This window comes from Pleurodeles waltl, chromosome 5 (assembly GCF_031143425.1).
Source record: "Pleurodeles waltl isolate 20211129_DDA chromosome 5, aPleWal1.hap1.20221129, whole genome shotgun sequence".
Taxonomy (NCBI): domain Eukaryota; kingdom Metazoa; phylum Chordata; class Amphibia; order Caudata; family Salamandridae; genus Pleurodeles; species Pleurodeles waltl.
In genome coordinates, this window is record NC_090444.1 from 1,862,620,953 (window position 1) to 1,862,644,739 (window position 23,787).

General features: G+C 46.6%; 1 protein-coding gene across 1 annotated transcript in view; it reads right to left on the bottom strand.

Moving 5' to 3' along the window:
• LOC138296893 (solute carrier family 22 member 7-like) overlaps positions 1 to 23,787 on the bottom strand; it is a 178,281-nt gene that overhangs the window by 49,250 nt on the left and 105,244 nt on the right. The window contains exons 5-6 of the mRNA XM_069236388.1: positions 1,881 to 2,049; positions 1,626 to 1,749 (exon numbers count right to left, since the gene is read on the bottom strand). Coding sequence (XP_069092489.1) covers positions 1,626 to 1,749; positions 1,881 to 2,049 — 293 coding nt within the window. The remainder of the gene's footprint in view (positions 1 to 1,625; positions 1,750 to 1,880; positions 2,050 to 23,787) is intronic.

Genomic DNA, 23,787 nt, shown 5'->3' on the forward strand with positions numbered 1-23,787 from the left:
GTTTTTTTTTCTGAATCTGTTGTTACTCTAAGGTTGCACAGAAAGGTTCCTTTGGGAAGTCTTGATAGTACAGAGAGCCACCATTAATGTGTTTGTTTTATATTTCGCAATTTGCTCTTATAGTATAATGTCTACAAGTATGGACAGTATACAATTCCTAAGCCTTCTAACCATCATTATCTTATGAAACATTTCCTGTAAATTTATGTACACATTCGCATGATTTATTGTGTCTGTATGTGATGTCAAGAGTCTGACACCATACACTGGGATGAGTAGCGCTATATTAAAAAATGAAGGTGCCATTTAAATCATTATCGGTGTAAATACGCATACTCACAGTGCATGCACATCTCTTACATGGGGGGTTGAGCACCGACAAGCCTGCTTCTGTAGCTTCGCTTAAATACTTGTGAAGTGATAATAAGCCGTGCGCTTTGTTCCTTTCATTTCCATGGGCATCTAGGTGTTAGGGTGCACATGGCTCTAGCCAGGAGGGTACTTCAACAAAAGGGCTGATGGCCCATTAAATTAGGCCTCTGTTTCGGGCCTAGCAGAAATGCAAATAAAAGAAAGCCTCCGCCACCTGCATGCTGCTGCTCCAGAGGACCGGAAAGCAGGCAACGTGTGAACGCTGCTCAATTGTGTCAGCATATTTCTTTGCTCTGGAGGATGCCAGGTCTGGCCCAGAAATAGCTCCTGGAATTGGGTTCACCTGGTTCCCCCTACTTTACAGCACTGCTGGGAACCAAAAGAAACCCCGGCATATGTGCCTACCAGCCCCGCGATCTTCTTCCTCTCTCATCTATCTCCTCTATCTCGATCCCACGCATGTTATGTAAGATTTTCAAGTGGCTTCCCCAAAACGTGAGACGCATCATCACCCAAGCCATCATCATCAGTTTACTGGACTACAGAAACACCTTCTACGTCGAGGCTCACCAAGTTCAAAGACTACAGACCATCCAGGACACCGCAGCAAGACTCATCCTGGATCTCCCTCATCACACCCACATCACCCCCACCTCAAAAAACTCCCAGTTCATAAGAGGTGCCACTGGAGTTTATGCACTGACATCTAGGAGTGGACATCCACTGGAGTTTAGGCAGGGCCATTGATGCTTTTCAGCTCTGACACATTTGGATACAGCTGAGTGTCTTCTCTGTAAAGATGGAAAGAGATGTTAAATTGCCTGAGACAGGAGCTGAGGCTTTCATGTAGAGACTGAAAAACTTCAGAGAAAGTATTGGCTCTTGAGAAACTGCTTGCAAAGGACTAGAGAGTGAGTTTGATAATTGTTTGATAATTTGCTGAGATCAATTGTTTGGCTGTAATTCAAACTATCTCAGGACTGTCCACTAATCCCCATCTCTTTCTGTATAATGTTTAGATGGGAGGCATAGTTGACTGTGTTAGATGTGGCTGACAGAGCCAGAAGGATGAGAAGACATGATTTGCGTAATCCACACAGATCAACGCTTCATCAGCTGTTTGTAACATCAGAGTCTCAGTGCTGCATCCAAACCTCACTGTTCGGAATCTCTATTAGTTGCATGTGTGTGATGAGTAAGAAGAATGCATTTAGGGCATACTGTCTATAGATAAGCACTCCACATTCTCTCACCTCAATGTTGATTTTGGAAGACAAACATTCCTTGCCATTCATTGAAGAGCAACGAACCAAGTAAGCATAGGTCTCCTTCACCTTCCCTTTGGCCAAAAGCCACCTTGCGGACTCCGGAAGCCACCTGTGTGGGACAAGTGGGGACAGATGCATTAATAGTGTATAAACAGCTGTTCAGTTTCAGCAGGAGGGTGCAACAGAGCAGACATGGAGGGGGCACAAAGTCTCCCAGAAGAAGGACATAGACTCACTCACCATATGCTGATAATGCCCAGAATACATGGTGACGTGAGAGCAACAAGAAGCCAGCGCCAGTCCCGGATCAAGTATGCTACCAGGGACAAAAACGTGTTTCCAATGCTCCAGCATAGGCTGGTCAGGCACCCGGCCAAAGTGCGATGCTTCACGTCCACCCACTCCACACCTGCAAGACAGGACACACTCATCAGATCTCAATTGTTTTGGCTGCATTTTTATAAAAAAGCTCTTGGACTCCTTCGAAGGGATAATCCACCTCCAAAGATCTGCTTGCCCATCAAGGAGATTATGTTTTTAATTTTCCTGTTTTATGTGCTTTTCATTTATTCAGTGTTTCTCTTTGACCATGATCGTCCAAGCCTAGTGGTGTCCCCACAGCGCACAGAAGGTTGGTAGTAGTTCTTATGGAGCAGTTGGTGTCACTGTGGTGGGACTGAGGACCTGCTGCTCCACACTGAGGCTTGGAGGTTCATCTCTGTTTAGCTGCAGATCTCAGGCTGTTCAGTGTCCATAGTTTATCCTTTTTAACCTGATACTGCGATGACAGAGCGATGACAGTGATGACTGGAAATTGAGACGCTCACTGAGAGGAGTCAACATCTTCATCACACATCAGTTTTCCAGGTCTGGGCTGTCAGGGGAGAAACTAATGGATTGCGGAAGTTAAAGGGTCTGATTTAGATATTAGTGGATGAATTACTACGTCACAACAGTGACCGATGTCCTGTCTGCCAAAATCTAAATCCCAGTGACTGATATCCCATCCGCCGAAATCTAAATCCCACACGATAGAATGCGATTTTGATTTCGGCGGATGGGATATCTTTTACCATTGTGATGGAGTAACCCATCCACCAATCTCTAAATCACACCCAAAGTCTTTATTTCCATTGGATGAGTGCTCTTGATAATTCTGGACTATAATGGATTTCCATTGTAAGTATTTACTTACTGGCTGTAGGGTTAGACGTCTCTGGTGAAAGATCTGCTTGCCAGACTGCTTCTTATTTTTCCAGTTCTGGACAGCATGGCAGGTCTCTGGCACCAGAGACCAGTGCCACAGTCCTCATGACCAGGGCCCCAGGTGTTTGTGGCACGTTGCTCACTGACATGGTGCTATGCCATATTATGGTCATGAACGTGAATTCTTCAAAACACCAGTGGCAGCGGAAGTGACATCACATGCCACCTTGACCCTCAATTTCACTTATGTGTTTACACATACACACATTCACACTTACATGCATTTGTTCTCTCGCGTAAACAAGCACCCACAAGCACACGCAAACTCTATATTTAAAAGCATTTTCTTACTTACCTCAGCTGCCAGGGAAGGCCATATTCCAGCTGTAGGAAAGTATCCTCTTTTTGGCATGTTACCCCCAATTTCTGCCTGATGTCAGTGTGTTTTTTCTGTGTCACTTGGATCCTCCTAGTCAGGATCCCAGTGCTTATGGTTTGTTCGGTCTGCTTGTCAGTATGTTTCACTGTTTTTGAAAGTATGCTTGACTGTGTCACTGGAGTCCTACTAACCAGGACCCCAGTGCTTATGCTCTCTCTGGTTCCAAATTGATCACTACATCCTGGTAACCCAGTATTTCACTCCAAATTGGCATACTGGTCACCCCTTATAAGTCCCTAGTATATGATACTTAGGAACCCAGGGCATTGGGGTTCCATGGGATCCCTATGGGCTGCATCATTACTTTTGCCACCCATAGGGAGCCCATGCAAAGGCTTCAGCAGGTCTGCGATTGCAGCCTGCGTGAAATGGCACATGCACCCTTTCACAGCCATTTTCACTGCACCAGATCACTTATAAGTCACCTATTTGTCAGGCCTTGGTCTCTTTAGCGAGGGCTAGGTTGAAAAATACTTGTGTGTGAGGGCACCCCTGCACTAGCAGAGGTGCCTCCAAATCATCCAGGACCATTTTCCCGGAATTTGTGAGTGCGGGGAAGACATTTTACGCATGCACTGCACATAGGTGAATACCTATGTCCAGCTTCACAATGGTAACTCCGAATTTGACCATGTAAGGTGTCTAACAACTGTGAATTGTACCCCAATACTGATTCTAGTATTGGTTGCACAATTCCATGCACTCTGGGGGCTCAGCTATGGACCCCCAGTATTGCCATACCAGCCTTCTGAGGTTTTCCAGGCAGCCCCAGCTGCTGCCACCTCACAGACAAGTTTCTGCCCTCCTGTTGCTTGAACAGCTCGAGCCCAGGAAGGCAGAACAAATGATTTTCTTTGGGAGAGGGGTGTTACACCCTCTCCCTTTGGAAATAGGTGTTACAGGCATGGGAGGGGTAGCCTCCCAGAGCCTCTGGAAATGCTTTGAAGGGCATAGATGGTGCCCTCTTTGCATAATCCAGTCTACACCAGTTCAGGGACCCCCGGTCCCTGCTCTGGCGCAAAACTGGACAAAGGAAAGAGGAGTGACCAGTCCCCTGTCCATCACCACCCCAGGGGTGGTGCTCAGAGCTCCTCCAGAGGGTCCCTGGGTTCTGCCATCTTGTTTTCAGGATGGGTAGGGAACTCTGGGAGCATCTGAGTGGCCAGTGCCAGCAGGTGAAACAGAGCCCTCCCCTGATAGGTGCTTACCTGGTTAGGTGACCAATCCCCCCTTCAGGGCTATGTAGGGTCTGTCCTCTGGATGTTTCTTTAGATTCTGATTGCAAGACTCCAGCAGGAATCCTCTGCATCCTTTACTTCATCTTCTACTGACGGAACTGCAGCTGAACCCTCCAGGAAATCTAAACCTTGCAACAAAGAAGCAAAGATGACTTCTGCAACATTGTATCTTCAGCTCCTGCCAGCAACTGCAACAGTTTCCAGGTTGTGCATCCTCCAAGGACTGCCTGTCTTCAGCCTGCACCAAAAGAACCGAAGGAATCTCTCGTGGAGCGACAGAGTCACTTCCCTGCTTCAGCAGGCATCTCTCTGCAGCGACAACCGGTGGCGTGGGTCCCCTCTTCAGACGACGTGCATGGACCCAGCAACACGGGTGGTGGACTAAAGTGATCCCGACAATCTCAAGGCCCAGCAGTCCAACTTTGGCATAGGTAAGAGTTTGCCCCACCATGCAAGACAGTACCCTGTGTACCGCATGACTTGCAGTTGCCAAGGCTTGTGTGTGACCTTCTATGAAGTTCTTCATGCACAGCACACCTTAGGCCCCCAGCACTCCATCCTGTGACGCACAGCTTCCTGAGTGGTTCTCTGGCGGCGTGGGATCCCTTTGTGTCGTGCTGCATGGGCCTCCATTTGCACCTTTTTTGTTCTCATGCTGTGGGACTCCTGTGCCTGCTGCCTGGTCTTCCGAGGGCTCTCAGAGTTGCTGAGAGCCCCCTCTGTCTTCTCCCTCCTGGGTAAAGGCCACCAGGTCCCTCCTGGTCCCAGGCAGCGCCATTTTCCGCGAACCGCAAGCTTTGCGTGTGCCAAGGCTTGTTGGCAGAATCCAGCAATGCAAACCAGACTGCAATCATCCATCCGGCGTGGGACATCTTCCACACCAACCAGGAACCCGCATCTGTCTTCTTGGGTGCAGTACTGAATTTGTCTTCTCACCGGTGGTTCTTCTTTTGCACCTTCATCCGGGTTAGCTGGGGCTGCTGTTCTCCCTGGACTCTTCAGTGCGTCTTGGACTTGGTCCCCTTGGTCCCCTTCTTCCACAGGTCTTCAGGTCCAGGAGTCCATTGCTGGTGTCTTGCAGCCTCTTCTGGTTCTTGCATTATCTTCTATCACTACTTCTTGTGTGTTTCAGGAAACTTGCTGTGTTTTACTCCTTCTTTCCTGGGCTCTGGGGTGGGTTCTATTACTCACCTTTAGTGTTTTCCTACCCTCCCGGCGCCCCTCTACACACTGCACTTGCCTAGGTGGGAAACCGAAATTCGCATTCCACTATTTTAGTATATGGTTTGTGTTCCCCCTAGGTCCATTGCAACCTATTATAATTTTCACTATTTGCACTGTTTTCTGAGTGTGTACTTACCTGTTTTTGGTTACTAGTGTATATACTGTGTATATCACTTACCTCCTAAGGGGGTATAGCCTCTGAGGTATTTTTGGCATTTGTGTCATCAAAACAAAGTACCTTTATTTTTGTAACACTGAGTATTTTCTTTCATGTGTGTACAGTGGTATTGCAAGAGCTTTGTATGTCTCCTAGATAAGCCTTGGCTGCTCAGCTACAGCTACCGCTAGAAAGTCTGGCTTCTAGACACTGACTACATTTGACTAATAAGGGATACCTGGACCTGGCACAAAGTGTAAGTACCAGAGGTACCCACTACAAACCAGGCCAGCCTCCTACACCAGTTTATTGTGCTCCATTTGTTATTACACTAATAGTGAGTCATGAAATATTGTTCACTATTAGTGTAATAGAAACAGTTGAGAAAAAACAGAATGGTGCCCCGCCTATGCCTATAGGGGCGGGCTGCCACTGTGTTCCTGGCACTGATTTGTACACCTGCGAGGCCAGGGGTCGCAGAGACATTGCCACGGGTTTCAAGGAGAAAGCCAGGTGTTGCAGCTGCGACCCCTGGCGACCCCTAAATGACGTCCATATTATGGTTTTAGAGAGTACCTCAAGTGATGGTCTCTTTAGTATGGCCACCTACCACCGCCATGCACAGGCTGGGAAGCTAGTAGTGGTTGGTGGCAGCTAAATCTACTAGTGTGGTGCCTAGAACCCACTGTGGGGAGACTGCTCACTGATTCTAAATGGTGATCTGTACTGTAGATCATTACTGGACAGTGTGTCAGGTCCCTCTAGATGTATTATGCCCCTACGGTTTTCTGGTGCAGCATATGGTTAGCGGTAGTCTGAGGCGGTTGTACTGTCCACTTTCATTTTGACGTTTCCCCATGCTGCTCCTTTGTATTCTTCCCTGCCACTTCAAGGCACTATAAGCATGTTTGCATTCTCTGGTTTGGAATATTCCGAAAAAGACCTTTTTCTTCTAGCAGAACCTATGAACCAATTCCAGCATGCCAAGTGTAACCTGAGAAAGAGCGACATGAAGACAAAAACTTTAAACTGGTGGTTTGGCCAAATGTCACACACAACTGATTCCCTCCTTCCCCAAATCCTGTGCTTTGTTCTGAAATAAAAAACGGAGTACTTGGAATAGACAAATAACACGGTGCGCGTTTCATCAACTACTGGTGCTAGGGAAATGTGGATACATGGAAGTCAAACAAGGACTGATCCACCTATAACATTGGTGCGAACTTTGAATCTGATTGGACACCTTCCAACTGATCCCAGGACTGGTCATACGATAGTCCCTCTCGTCTAATCAGTGTTGAGCTTTAGGCTTGCTGTGGCTCTCCACCCCCTACATAGCGTAAAGACCAGATCAGAGACTGAATTCATGGCTGTCTTCCTTAAGGTGGTTGGGACCAAATCTCTAGGACAACACAGAAGACCTATGCTGCTTACCTTTCTGAGAAGGAAGTTGGTTTTAGAACCTGCCTAGAACCTGAAATCAAGGGTGCCTGTTCTGCCATGAGGTGCTATGTTCTTCTAAGTTTAACTGAGACTAAAGAAGACCCTCCACGTCCCAGCGCAATCAATACTGTACTTTTAGGCAGCCGGTTCACCCGAAGCACTGCAAGCGGGAAGCAGGCACTGAACCCTGCGAGAGCGGCCATGTGAGAGCCTGGCACTGCTGTGATCCCCAGCAGACATGAGGCAGTGTCGTATCCTTCAAGTGACACACATCCGGGGGGCACTGCCACCCTATGAGCTGTCTGCACCCCAAACTGATGCAGTGCCTGTGTGCTGACATCCCTGAAGTGATGACCACAATCTGCCCAGAAGGCGCTCTCTGCACAGCCCAGGTATGACTGAGTGAAGATCACTCTCCGCCTTCAGGCGCCCTCCACAATCGTGATCCTACCGCACCACTCAGCCAAGTCTTCCCTCCACCTCTGAAAGACTGGTGTGTGGTGTTCAGTCAGACCCTGAAAACTGCACTTTGAGCTCCAGTGAAAGCCTTGAACTCTTCTTAAGAGACTGCGAGCAGTAATGTAAGCCTGTATCAGTGGAATCGGAGAAGACTGTTGTATGGTAAACCCTAAATCAAATTCTCTTATTCACAACCCTAATTGCACATTCACCTCTGGTTTGCATAGGAGATTCTAGAACTATCTTAGGAGAATCCCAAGTATATTCTTAAAGTTACTGTGCATGTTTCTTTAACATAATGTCTTTTCTTTTTTAAGTTGGGCTAGAGACGGCTTTAGCTGTATCAGGGCAGATTTCATGTTACGAACTCTCCCAAAAAGTACTAAAAGAGGTAAAGTGAGGGGGCTTTTGTGCACCCCCTTCAGTGACTGTTCTGCCTTTGCCATAGTTTGGACTGCCTGTTGATGTATACATTCAGCCATTGATGTGTGTGCAGTTGTTCCAGTGTTTGGGCACTCACAATTCATGCTTTTGGTCCCTCCGTTTATCTTCACATGTTTTCACTTCTGCTTCCGTGTGTTACTCATGCAGTGAGCAACTCAGTGTTCAGGACTTCAGGTCCGTGTGTTACTCACGCAGTGAGCAACTCAGTGTGCAGGACTTCAGGTCTCGAAGCTTGCCCATAGTCTAGTTTGGGTCTTCTGCCGTCCGACGTACAGGTGACTGTGACGCCACAATGCCATCACAAACTGGAATATGTGGTAGGTAAGTGCCCATGAGAAGCTGCCACCTTCTCAGGGGGAAAAAGCCAAAGGCTTAAAACAACACCTGGTGGATGCAGAATTGCAGGTTGCAGAAGAGCGGGAGTCCAGAATCCAATTGTGAAATTCTTCAGGAGTGAGGCATTAGGATCAGTGCAGAGAGCAAGGAAACAACTGAAGGAACTCAGCTTTGTTGCAATGCACTCCTCAACCAGACTGGATCTTTTGTTTTGTAAAAGGACTGGTAAAGAAAATGACATCAAACATCCAATGACAAGAAACCAGATACTGAGTCAGCCATGATGGAAAAGAAAAGAGAATGAAAACCTGATGTGGGCTAATAGCCGAATAGGTTTAAAAACAGCAGAAAACACTAGGACAGATGGCGGCCATTTTGAAGCTGAAGGAGCAGCAGGCAGGTGCCCAGGAACACGAGGGAAGGCATCCCTAGGCGAGTGAAACCCACAACCTGCCTTGCTGGCCTCATGTGGCGTCTTCTCAGCCACTGAAGCACCAGGACCACACAAGATACTGCGGTTCTAAGGCACGCGCGCGGCAGTGATGCTGCAACTGCAACACCCAGGCGGCTCGGCGGCTCACACACTGAGCTCTCCCGTCAGCTGTTCTGCGACTGCCAGGTTCCTGAGCAGCTGCACTGCTGTTGGATCGACAGTATTGGGGGGTCACCTACAAAATGTTTTCCATGCAGGGGACTTGTTCAGTGCTCAGTCAATCACCTGTTATCTCAGTTGGAGACAACATCCCTCATTTGATAACTTGTGTTTCCATCAATGGAAAAATGTGAGAGAATGCCTTCTAGCGCAGTGGTTCCCAATGTGTGGTCCGTGGACCCCAGGGGTCAGCAAAGCCTCCTCAGGGGGTCCATGACTGCTTAGAAAATTAACTAATATTAACACATAAACAAAGTGTATATAAATAAATTTGCTAAATGTACAGTTAAAAATATTAAAACGCACGGTAAAGGCCAAGGAATTTTAAAGTTGAGGCTAAAAATTAAATCAGTCTCCTCAGATTGATTTGTGGGATCAGTGCTGGTGCATCAAACTGAATATAGCATGGACTATGTGGGGCTTCAATTGAATTTACAAAATCTCCAACCTTCCTACTAAAATATTAATTTTTTTAATTTATTTGCTTGCAAATTAAATAAAATGTGTGATCATTTTCGCACGTGTTCGACGGAACGCTTGTTTCTGTATTTTTTGTATATTGTTTTGCGGGGACTTTCTGCCCCACTTTTGCACCATATGTTATTATTCTTTACTCAGTGGGAAAGAGGATTGCTGACAATATCCCTTCCCAGGTTCACGCTCAATGGCATGACGTGTCTAGATGTGATTTATAGGAACGGAGACATAAGGGGGTAATAATGAAACTGGTGCCGCCACCAACAATGGGTAATCATGAAGAATAAGCCTGTGCGTATGATATATGTATGTACACATACAAAGTAATTCACACATTTTAAGGGGACTGAATTAAATATCACTGAGGTATATGGAAGGGGCAGGGGTGTTCGGAGCGTCTCAATCACTTGTTCTCCTCTTCACACCACTTTCTTCTACAGTTTCTTAATTACTCTTTCACCCTTCCTCTCCTCGTATCAATTTAAAACACCCCGGGCCCAATTCACAAAGGTAAACTTAGACCAAAAGTCTAAGTTTGAATCAAAAGTCTAAGTCTAGACCTAAAGTCTGTTTTTACTCACAGTAAAGTTGGATTTTTGGTCTAAGTTTACACTTTTGGTCTAACTTTAGACTTTTGGTCTAAACTTCGACCAAAAGTCTAAACTTTGACCAAAAGTCTAACTTTACTTGTAGCATAGATACACTTTTGGTCTAAACTTAGGGCCCGATTCACAAAGGTAAACTTAGACCAAAAGTCTAAGTTTACACCAAAAATCTGAGTTTAGACTTAAAGTATAACTTTACTCATAGTAAATTTAGGGGCATATTTATACTATGTTTGCGCCGAATTTGTGTCATTTTTTTTTTTTGTTTACAAAAATTCTGCGCAAACTGAACTCTATATTTATATTAAATATTGGAGTTAGCATCATTTCTTGGAGTTTGCACCATTTCTTGGATGTGTGCACCTACCTTGCGTCAATGAGATGCAAAGTAGGTGTTCCCATCCAAAAAATGGTGCTATCCCATAGTCCCATATTTATCCCCCGTGCTAAAATGACGCACGGATGGGAGGAGGGGCTAAATAATGGTGCAAAGCTTGCTTTGCACCATTATTTAACATCTGGGTCAGATGAGGCGATAGGAGACCTGTAGACCCATTTGCATGGTTAAACACCATGGAATGGGCCCACAGGTGCCCACCTCAAGCCCCAGGAACACCCCCACCAGAGTGACACCAGAGGATGGGGGACCCCATCCCGGGTAAGTATCGCTAAGTATTATTTTATAAGTGCCATTGGGGGGCCCTGTAATGGGCTCCCCTGCATGGTCATGCCCAGGGGACACTTGTCCCCTATGCTGGTCCATGGGTTGGTGGACATGACTCCTATCTTTTATGAGACAGGACTCGTGGTATGGATGGTTATGCGCCAGGAAATGACGCTAGGATGGTTAACAAATGCAAAAACAACAGATGATGGACGGAATGCAGAACAAATGAAACATTCACCCCCAGTCACAGATCTGGGTTTAATCCATCAGTTTTTTTGCTTGCCATGCCATTCCAGTTTAGACCCAGCCATATGCAAATCAGTCTTGACCCTGTTTCCCATGGCAACAGTCCAGCCCGAACTGCCAGGCCAGGTCTTCCCTGGACCAGAAACAAGCATCCTGGGACCGGTTTTCAGGGTATCACCCTTCATCAGCCACGCTAGCTTGAATCTGGTGGCATAGCAAGCACGGGACCCACGTCTGGGCATACCCTTCACACTTGGGGCAACAAATGCAAAAACAACAGATGATGGATGGAATGCAGAACAAATCAAACATTCACCCCCAGTCACAGATTTGGGTTTAATCCATCAGTTTTTTTGCTTGTCATGCCATTCCAGTTTAGACCCAGCCATATGCAAATCAGTCTTGACCATGTCCCCCATGGCTACAGTCCAGCCCGAACTGCCAGGGGAAGGGTATGCCCAGACGTGGGTCCCGTGCTCACTGCGCCACTGGATTCAAGCTAGCCTGGCTGATGAAGGATGATACCCTGAAACCGGTCCTAGGATGCTTGTTTCCGGTCCAGGGAGGACCTGGCTTGGCAGTTTGGGCTGGACTGTACCCATGGGGAGCAGGGTTAAGATTGCTTTGCATATGGCTGGGTCCAACCTGGGGTGGCATGGTGAGCAAAAAAACGATGAATTAAACCCAGATCTTTGTGACTGGGGGTGAATGTTTGATTTGCTCTGCATTCCGTCCATCATCTTTTCTTTTTGATAGGATGGTTAACGGCATTTTCTTTGCATATAACCAGCCTAGAGTCCTTTTTTGAGGCAAAACCCCCTTCCCATGTACCGCCACCCCAACCCTGCTAACTTCATTTTTCCTGACGCTAGCCCACCCTGAGTACCGCGTGGTGGGATTCCATGAATTGGCGCCCGGCTGGTGCTATGGAATGGCCCACGTGGGAACTACACTTTTTGCCGCAAAACTGCATTTGTCAGTTTTGTGGCAAAATGTATACATATGGGAAAAAGACCTTTGGTCCAAATTTAGACTTTTGGTCTAAACTTACAATAAACGTCTAAACTTAGACAAAAAGTCTAACTTTACTACGAGTAAGGTTAGACTTTACGTCAAAATTTCAACTTTTGGTGTAAACTTAGACTTTTGGACATAGTTTACATTTGGGAATTGGGCCCTTAGACCTTTGGTCTATGATTACCTTTGTGAATCAGGTCCCCCATCTCACTAGGGCCGGTCTTCAATTTGTGGGACCCTGGACAGCCAGGGAATATGCAAGGCCCCGCTAGTTAGCATACAACATGGTAGAACCAGATTTGCCACTCAGCTGTTAACCCACTGGCATGGTTAAAATGACTTCGCAAGAATCAACTTTCCTGATGCAGATATCAATAAAAGAAATAGAACATTAATAAGGCTCCCCGTTTTCCGTTTTTAATGATTTTTACAGATAAATACAGACAGAAAAAAAATGTGTTGCCTGTCTGCATTTCTTTTTAAAAGTGGGAAAAATACAAAATAATTGGCATTTTTGTCAGTGTCTTTAAATGTTGTTCATGAATTTCCAGGCAATAGTTGTGCAGATTGAGAGCATGTGGAATTTAAAAAAGGCATGAGATTTCATTCAGTAACTCCATATTTCATAATATGTTTGTGCTATTATGCAAATGTTTTAATTTGGGTTTATTGTTTTATTATATTTGGCCGTCCATATGCTGAAACTACGCAGGCATCAAAGTATGAGGGCAAATTGTTTGGTTAAATAAATGTGGAAATATACGTGTTAGTTTATTTTATTCACAAAGCACAAAATAAATATGGATAAATGCTGATAAGATGACCAAAAAATAAATATAGCTAGATACAGACAGAAATGTTGAAAAAATTAATACCAACGCACACATAGGACTGGCTGAAAGTCAACCTCGTGACAAAGGGCCTAATATAGAATGTATATTAGACCTGCATAGTAGTTGAGCTCAGCAGCAGCTCTTCCGCTATGGTGGAGGAGCGTCGCCCCCCTGCAAGTAGCAGCAGCTGCAAAGCCTTTAAAAGTAAAACGATAATAAACCATGTTTATTATCGTTTTATGTTTAAAGGGGCGGGCCATGGGGGATGACAGGGACGAAGGGGGAGTGGGGTGCACTTGCCTCAGTGTGCATGTGAGTCGGTCGGCCATCTCAGGACGGACAAACACAAATGCGCACTGAGCTGCCTCCAACCTGGCTCTGTGTTGCCGGGTTGCAGAGAGCAGGCACCGGCCCCAGTCTGCCTGGGAGCGCAAAGCCAGGTCGCTGCGGCCAATCCTCACGCTGCTCTCATGCTGCCATCAGCATGAGAGCAGCGTGAGGATTGGCCGCAGCGCAGGCTGTGAGCCTGTGCCTGGGAGTCTGCAGTCCAGCGGAGACCTGAAGAGCGGCGGTGACGAGGTAGGTTTATTTTTGTTTGTTTTATTATTTGTTTTGTTCACTTGACCAAAGTGTGTCATCCCAGGGAAAGGTTTTCTTGAAGTCTGTCTACTCTTTTAGTTTTTGCCTGACACAGTGTATGCGCTGTCACTTGCTAAACATTTTGTTAGCTTAAAAGAGGCTTAAACTCCACCCAATACTTACCACTGATTGGCTCCATCGTCACTCTCACTTCCATGCTTCTCATTGGTCAGACGTGCTGGTTTCACTTTCTGCCAGTTTGTTTGTCCCTTTTCAGGATCATGGACGCGGTACTGATTCATTTCTTACTGGAGCGCTTCTGCTGCTCGCACTGGGGTGGAGGCGCCTTTTTAGGTCGAGCACAGCAGGCGGAAGCGCTGCTTTTCCCGACGTGTAGTGATCTATTTGGGCTTTTAAGTAGGCCCATCTCATGCCCATCATACATTCACTCATTCGTGGGCTTGCCTTCAAAAATCCTTTGTTATCACTGGCAAATGCTTTACGTTTGTCCCTCCTTGAGGCGGTTTGGTTACCGCCTTGGCCATCGCCCCTGTTGCATGGATAATTGCACTTTTGCAGAGAGTTGTGGCCGCAAGCGAACTTCTGTTTCCTTTTGGCTGTCTCCTCCAGGTTAATGGTCATGGCGGCCGTCGGCTCACTTATTTGAAACTGTTTTACTTTTCATTTTCAATTTGCCTGGCAATAAAAGTCCGGTTAGGAGTTTACAACTCCAATAGCTGTAACTCGAGCAAATGCCAGACCCATTACATATGCTTTATTTTCTGTCTTTCAAAGTTTACAGCGCTTGATTCCGCCAGACAGCAGATGCGTGCTATTTTCAACTTACTTCCTCCTCCTGGCTCTGGGCCTCCTTCCGCCTGTGGTTTGTGTCCGCCCCAAGGGGAAGTGCTGCCTCAGGCTACGAGTGCTCGACTAGGTCGAAGGTGTTTTTTCATTACCTTGCCAATCAGTCGTTTCCATGTGTTTTGTTGTGACCCCCTCCCCTCTCACGCAGTTCATGTGCTGCTTCGTGGAGATCACCTCACGGCTCCAGTTCATCACGCAGAAAAACTCCACACTCCCTCTGTCGCAGTTACTAACTCAAAGAGTTTACATAAAAGATGTGACAACATCTGCATCTGTCATCGCTCACTCAGTAACGTGAATAAATTATACAAGTTGACAGAGAAGCACCCGAAGTGCTTCCTGTGCATTATTAAGGATCTCTTTCACCAGGGTGCCACTGGTTAGAACCCCGGGAGGGCCGCCCAGACCATCATGCTTGTGGTGCCGAGCCGATAATTATGTACGTCTGATTCAGGTGGAGGAGCAACAGTAAAACTTTCTTTTTTATAGTTGTCTTCACCCCTAGAAGTCCATTTACGAATTTGTTGTAGAAAAATATTAATTTTAGATTGAACCACATGAATGAATTTGTGTGGTTTACCCGATTTGCATTGTACGAGGCCTAGAGGCTTCCTCTGGGTCTCGCAGCCATGACGTAGCACTGCAAGGTCCAGGAGGCATGGTGTAGCGCTACGAGGTCCAGGAGGCATGGTGTAGCGCTGTGAGGTCCAGGAGGAAAGGTCCCTTCCTCTGGGTCTCGCAGCTATGACGTGGCACTGCAAGGTCTAGCAGGCATGGTGTAGCCCTGCGAGGTTCAGGAGCCATGGTCTAGCGCTACGAGGTCCAGGAGGCATGGTGTAGCCCTGCGAGGTTCAGGAGCCATGGTCTAGCGCTATGAGGTCCATGAGGCATCGTGTAGCGCTGTGAGGTCCAGGAGGAGAGGTCCCTTCCTCTGGGTCTCGCAGCTATGACGTAGCACTGCAAGGTCTAGCAGGCATGGTGTAGCCCTGCGAGGTTCAGGAGCCATGTTCTAGCGCTATGAGGTCCATGAGGCATCGTGTAGCGCTGTGAGGTCCAGGAGGAGAGGCCCCTTCCTCTGGGTCTCGCAGCTATGACGTAGCACTGCAAGGTCTAGCAGGCATGGTGTATGTAGCCCTGCGAGGTTCAGGAGCCATGTTCTAGTGCTATGAGGTCCATGAGGCATCGTGTAGCGCTATGAGGTCCATGAGGCATCGTGTAGCGCTGTGAGGTCCAGGAGGAGAGGTCCCTTCCTCTGGGTCTCGCAGCCATGGTGTAGCACGGCGCGGTCCCGGGGGACAGGCTTCCGGGTCTTGCAGACATAGTTGAGTGCTGCAAGGGGTAAGTGAGAGGACCAGTAGCATGGCCAGGATGCCCTGTGCCCTGGTGCCAGCAAGGAAAATGGTGCCCTTTGACTGCTGTGGAGGTGGTAAAATGTAGCAATTATTTTGGTTCAATGTGTCCTAGCGCCACTGTACCTGCTGCACCAATTGTCGCTGCACCCACGGAAAGGACCCCTCCCTCCCTGGAACTCATAGCCAGAGTCCAGTTCTGAGAGGTCCAGGGCATGGACACCCCTCTCCTGGGCCTCGCAGCACTACACCATGACTGCAGGGCTCGGCAGAGGGTACCCGGTCATCTGGGTCTCACCAGCATGGTGTAAGGCCCATTTGCTGTCCCTCCCCACAATCATGGTGTAGGGCCTCGAAGCTCAGAAGAGGGCCCCCCTTCTCTGGGACTCTCAGCCATGATGTAGAGCTGCTAGGCTGAAACGAGGGGTCGTGACCCTAGGTTTTGCAACATGGATAATGCTGAGGGGTGGGCCTCACAGCCACAGTGACAAAGGCAAAACCAGTGCTGTGAAATCGAGGGAGAGACACACAGCTAACCCCCGCCCCCCCCCAAAGGAGCCAGGAAAGTGATTGCTCCTGTTACCTGGAAATGCCTCCTAAAAAGAGGCACAAGGTTTTCGCATCATTTTCTCACACAAGCCGCCCCCAAGTTCTGTAACGAAAATGGAGGTTCCCCCTCTATAAAATACATGGAGGGGGCCCCCCTTCTGGACTCGAAGCAGAAGTGGAGGACGCTCCTTCTCTCACATCGCAGCAAAAACCTTGTACAGCCTCCCCTCCAGACCACTTCCGAATTCCGAATGGCCCTCAAGAAGTGGCTGTTGGAATAAGCCTCCGGGACCTGCAAGCACCTGGATACCTCCCTTCACAATCTTTGACACAGAATCATAATTACAACTGGCACAGCTGTCCATTACTCTACAGAGGCGCCAACGGGTGGATGAGCGTTTATTCTGAACCCCTTCATGATCCACTGATGGTTACCGTGGGCCCCACTATAAACCCCCATCAATAACCTGAACTCACACAGACTCCCAGAGGCGACTCTTTTTACACTAGGTGCTATAGGTGAGACTCCCAGAGGTGACTCTTTTGACACTAGGCACTATATGTGAGACTCCCAGAGGTGACTCTTTTCACACTAGGCACTATAGGTGAGACTCCCAGAAGTGACTCTTTTCACACTAGGCGCTCTAGGTGAGTAATTAGTTAAATGAAGAAGACTACAGGAACACATCCTGCATAAAGCAAATACTCTTAAGTAATGCATGAGTAATTGAATGTGAAAGGTGACCAGGAAGAACATTGTTTTTCTCAGGCTGAGAGGCCAGTTCCTGATGTTTCCAGCTGTTGTTCAGTGGTGGGGCATGTGAGTGGGTGGGGGGCAGCAGAAAATAACAGATGGGACACTAGCAACACCTCCTCCCTGCAAAGCCACCACGTCATTCTCCAAATTTCTAGGATAAAACAATGCAACATTCAACCACTGTGGTACTGCTGCATTGGTACTAACTCGGTTTAAGCTATAAAATTACACACAGTTTTACTAAAATCTTCATGTTATACCACATGATTGATAAGGTGAAATGTGGAGCTATTGATGGCACCTGGTGTAAATGGGTGCTAAGGTCTGTCATGTCACCTGCTTTCATTTCCAAGGACTTTGCTGTGACAGTGCTTTTAGTGCTGTCAGCAACAGATTCACCAGTGAGCTGCACAAGGGAAGAAGGCGCATGTGTGAGGGCGCCGTTCATCTCTGCCTGCCTCATGCATGCTCCTTGCCTCTTGCCTATCTTAGCTTGGTGGGCAGTCACTGAAGCACAATGCTCTGAATCAGACAGGACAACGGTGAGAACAGTGCACAAGTCTTTAAAAAAGAGAAGTGGGGGACTCACCAAGTTAGGCAGAATGGGTGTGACATCACGGCGCATGACATCACAATGCGTGACATCACGGTGCGTTGCATCCCACGCGGCATCACAGGAAGTGCCATCACAAGAAGTGACATCAGACCTTAAGTCCTCACACACCTGTTTAGCGGGCCTATCATGAGTACATTTGAGCGCAGAGTGAAGCCCGTTCCAGCAGGAGAGATTTTCCACATTGACTTCCAGCACATAAATCCCAGTTCCAATTGGGCTGACTGACCCAGTGCCCATTTGGTCATTGGCCTCGTGGCAGTCAGCGTCAGCTAAGGTGGTAACGACTTGTCCCTGACAGAGGCATCTCAAGGCAAGGGATTCGGACACAAGGACCTGGGGGAGGGACGGTGACCCGGAGGACACTGAATACCACTTCCTGCAGTAGGCGGGGAGGACACTGAATACCCCTTCCTGCAGTAGGCGGGGAGGACACTGAACACCACTTCCTGCAGTAGGCGATGAGTAGGCAGGGAGGACACTGAATACCACTTCCTGCAGTAGGCGGGGAAGACACTGAATACCACTTCCTGCAGTAGGCGGGGAGGACACTGAATACCACTGAATACCACTTCCTGCAGTAGGCGGGGAGGACACTGAAGACCACTTCCTGCAGTAGGCGGGGAGGACACTGAACACCACTTCCTGCAGTAGGCGGGGAGAACTATGGAGAAGAAAGGGAAAGTAGGGAACAAAAAGAGCATGGAGATGTGTGGGAAGAGATAACCTCCACCAGTAGTAAACAAATAAGTGTAAGACAGGGTACAAGAAGAATACAATAAAAGACTCCAAACTATAGCCTAATTGGCGTGGCGTCATCTAGAGAAAGGTCTAACAACCAACGCCCAAAGTGGAAGGATCCTGACACCAGATCATTGACACCAAGGTACATGGTCTTGATGCTCATACATGAAAGCCTAGCAACGGCATGAGTGTACCATAGCCTGGTTGCAGTCTCGGATCAAAAGCACACCAAGGCGTTGGCAACCAAGCAACAGCACAACCCCACAGTCAGGGTGCGTGCCATGGAGTACACTGCAGTACAACATTGCTGACAACTGATAAATAGTGGGAGCCCCAGAGCCTGGTCATGCGTTGAGAAGTGCAATGTGGCGTAGCGCTGACACTGAGAGCCCCAAAGCCCAGACGAGATGAGAAATGCAGCACAATGCACAGAGCTGTTGCTCCAAAGACAGTGTGACCTCAAAGCATGGTCTTGCATTGCAGGGGCTGGGCATGAGGAGCAGTGTGGTCAGCCACTCGACCACAAGAAGAAGGCATTCAGGTTGTGCTGCTCAAAGGCTGCCAGACATGCCCAAAAAAGGCCCCAGCGCATCACTGCAGGACAGGAGCAGCAAAGGAGACGACCCAGTGGGAGAACAAAAGGAGTCAGAAATTTTAAAGGAAAGGATTTGGGTGATGGCCATTTTGAGGTCAGGCAGACTCCCAATGAAAGCAAGAGGACAGGCATTTGTCCAGAGGAGAAGAGCAGTGGTATGAGAACTGGCGGTTTCTTCTTCACACCAACACAGTGGCCATCTTGAGAGGTGAAGGAGAAGTCGAGCACCAACAACACTAGCATAAATTTGAGCATAACTGAAAAAAGAGAAAGCAACAAACAAATAATAATCTTGTTGACAGCCCAGAGACAAATTAGGGTCTTTTCCCCTTATTTGCACCGTTCAGTACTGGTAGTGACACAGGGCTGAAAGGAACGCCTGGATAACTCTGACAACTTGATGAAAGCACCCAGAGATACTGATGAAGAGCAAATCATGCTAACTAAGAAACCCTTGAAACACAGAGATGTCAATGGAATAATAAAAGAGCTTTCATCTGAACAATCAACAACAAATCAAAAGGCATGAGAGGCAAAGAACAAACAATTTTTTCCAAAAACCTTGGACTGCAAGTGACGCCATTCAGTATCACAAGAGAAAGGAGGAGCCGTGGGTGAATTCATCACCTGTATCAGAACACTTGCACGATTCTGCGAGTTCAATAACTTCTCCACTGAGGATGCCCTTTGCCTCTGAATCATTAAAGTACACCAATCTGAGTCTCTTCATGCTTTCTTACTTAGCAAAAGCTACAAATTGGATAAAACAGAAGAAATGATACACTTTGATAAAGTCAAAATGCAAAAAAAAAAAAAAACTGAAGGTGGAAACAAGCAAAAATAGATTGAAAGTGGGAACAAGCAATCCAGCTACAAGAAGAGGCCATAGAAATACCACTGAGATCATCACTAAATATTGAAGTCAAGAGAACGACACCCATGCAGGTGTGAAAAAGATAGCTACCGTGAAAGCAAACAGCACTGCTATAGCTGTGGGCAGCCCGACCCACACTGTAAGCCTGTCCACCAATGGGCGAAGAATGCCGGTGATGCGGAAAAGAGAATTACTAAGAGAAGGAATGAAAAACACCCTGCAAAGAGACTTATTACAAAGGGAAGGATCAAGAGCCCCATCTTTGTGAGTGATGAGTCCTCCAGTTGGTTCAGATCCCACGTAATGTTGTGAGCAACATCCTGATCACGCTGATCATTGTCTAAAGTATCACGCCGAGGTTCTTTTTCGCTGGCGTCACGAGACAGTGATGAGTATGTGTTCGTGCAGGCAAACCATGAACTGAAAAGAAGATATCCACATCAGAGACTCTCAGCGGGAAGTCATTGCACCCAATTCACCCTCTGCAGTAGGGCCTCACTCAGTTACGTCTGCACAGCAGAATATGCAAAAATTAACCATCAACACTGACAGAAACAATCTGCGTATAAATGCATATGTGGAGAGCAGAAGACCCCATGACATACCTAGGATGCATCAAGATGACACACGAGGACTGTTCTGTTTAAGCTGACATCTAGGTCACTAATGAACCTATATTACTTTACTGTCTCCTCAGAGTACACAGCGTAAAACAGTTGAAGCTTTTTGCTATCCTACACATGTTAGCCGACGAGTGGCCCGTTGGTCACAGGTATCCAACATTGTTCAAGGTCTTGGGAAATGGTGAATTTTCAGATTCCCCTACACTTCAATAAAAACAAAAGCATTGTACCAGTAGCCCAACACAATCAGAAGCTATCTTACCACTTCCAGAAAATGGTAGAAGATGAACTGCAATAGTTAGGCGGAGGCGCAATTAAAGAGTTGAAAGGACCGACACCGCGGGTATCACCGGTAGTTGTGATGCCCAAGCGTAGCATGAATAGGAAAATGTATCTATATGTAGACATGAGGCTATAGAACACTGCATTTGAACTGGAATGACACCCTGTACCACACTTAAGTGATATAATCATGTTATTATGTATTTAACCAGTTTTAATTAATGAAATCCTATCCATTTCTCTCACACTTCAGAGGTGGTAGAATCAAGCACCATTACTGCCTGTGATGTGCTGCCATGATGGGCCAGGAGGGTTAACAGAACACTGTAGCATCTAGGACCTAGAAATGGAGGTGGAAGTTGGAAATTAACAGTTTCAGCTCGCATTTAAAAGAGACAATGGACGGAATATTTATAGGTTTGGGTGGAATTCCAAACTTTGGGTGCAGAGTATCATTGGTCCATTGCATGTTCTTACTTAAAATCTGGAGTCACAATGAAAAGCGTGTCACTGCGATGTAAGGCTCAAACCTCGCTGAGAGTTTCTGACTTCTGGCCAAGTAATATATAGAGTCCTCATGTAGGGATTTGGAAATTAGATGCACTAGTTTGAAAATGTGTCTGCTTTCAACTGGAAGCAAACTAAGGCATTAGCGCAATGAGGTAGCATGGTACTCACTCTCCAAGGCTACCTTCAACAGAAATATGAAAGTTATCAGTAACACAATGATCAACCTCCTTCCTGTCGCTGCTTGAATGAATGAATGAATGAGTGAAGGGATATATAAAACTACTCAACTGAGTGTCCCAGAGCTAAACTGCAAAGGGCCTGATCACCATACCAATCAGCCCACTGTAAAAAATAGGTTTTACCTAAAATGGAGCTCCACATAGATAGAGCGAATAGATAATGGAAGCTTATTCCAAGCTTTACCCCCAAGTACTGAAAAAGACCTCCTTTAACGTCTAGCCAAGTGAAACTTCAGAATCTTAACAAGCAAAGCCGTGGCAGAGCAGAGGGATCTAAAAGAATTGGAATGCGGAAGTCTCCTAATCAGGTACATGTGGTGCTGCTTATAAAAGGCACAATGGTCAGCACTTTAAACATAATTCTCTTACCAATAGTGAACCAATACAGCTTCTTAAGATGGGCAGAGATGGATTCCTTTCTAGATAATCCCAGAATGAGATGCACCATCCATATTGTACAGTTTAGAGTTTCCTTATTTTATACTCTGGAACCCCCAGATCAAGACAGTTCAACTAGTCAGTGAAGTGAATAGTGATTACATAACAACGGGGTAGCCCTGTAGGCCGCAGGACCTGGGTACAATGTGATACATACAAATGATGGGTCTTAACGGGTGATACCCAGGATATAACAAATAAATTGGCCTATCTAGACTCTATACCAGGAGTCATATAACCTCAGCTCAAATCACTGTGATCCCAGGTTGCTCCCTTTTGTGCTGATGAAGACCCACCATTAAGGTCTTAAACGACCCCCCTTCTTGTTAGGGTCGAAAGGTCGACAAGTCTATCTCCCCAGCCTCGACTCCTTCATCGTCCACAGAGGGACAGCATTGATTCAAATGCTGTGCCAGTACATAATGGATGGACTTTATCTAAAAAAGAGTGCGGTCGGACAGGCTTAATATACTGTATACGTGAATTTCTAACTGGTTTAATCCACTTTCTCCTAATTCTTTTCACATATGCACAAGAACTTTTTTGCCTGGTACTTTTTAATTTACACCCTTGGAGCAACGTTATGATGAGGAATATGTTTATGGATGTATTCAGCTTTAATACAGTTTGGGGCTAAATTCAATTGAGTATTGTTATCTTGTGCTGTAATGTGTACATATATATATATATATATATATATATATATATATATATATATTTTTTTTTTCCTTTTCTGAAAAAGTTTTTTCTGTCATAAAATAATGGTCTTGTTTCCCTCTCCTTTGAGCTGAGGTTATATGACTACTGGTATAGAGTCTGGTCAATTTATTTGCTATATCAAGTTTATCACCCATTAGGGCCAACTGTTTGCATGTATTACATTAGAAGTGAAGAGCGTTTGGACAACTGTTCTGCATGCATCTGATGGTAGGAAGTCAAGAAATGCCCTCATGGACCAAGGCAAACCAAAACAGGTTCCAGCTCCTGACGCAATCCGGGTGTCCATATACAACATATTGTCCATCTTCACTCCTAAATTCTTGAATACTGATGTAGGAAGAAGTAGAAGAGGAATATCCCTTGGCCAAGTAATTTGTCCATAGGTTTGTGGCCTTACCGAATAGTAATATCTTGGTTTTGTCTGCATTTCACTGAAGATCTCTTATGCATCCAGTGCAGGACTTCCTTCAGGCATGTGCCAAAAAGATAAATTTGATCAGAGGCAGCGGTATCAGATGACAAAAGCTGTTTAGTGTCATCAACATAAGATATAGTTGCCAGACCATGAGAGTTGATCAAAGTAGCTGGAGTGGGATGGGGGCTTGGGCAATATGAATATTAATTAGGGTAATGCTCAGGGAAGAGCCCAGTGGTACACACAAGGCAGGCCTCTTCTGGGAGGAAGGACCAGGGGTGAGCCAAATCTCTTGATCAGTACCTTCAAGGAGGAATTTGAATGAACCCAAAGCCGAATAACCAATGCCTGTCTCTGCCATCCGCTGCAACAACACTAAATGGGATGCAGTGTTGAAGGGTAGATACCTTACTATGCTTCAGCCGAAAAGCTGATTGAGTGCTCTGGGGCACTCATTTAGTCTGCAAGTTGTTACATAGCTTGATGTTAAGAGCTTTGATGGTCGCCGCGGGTAGCAAGGAGAGAAGTCGATGGTTGGACAGAAAAACTG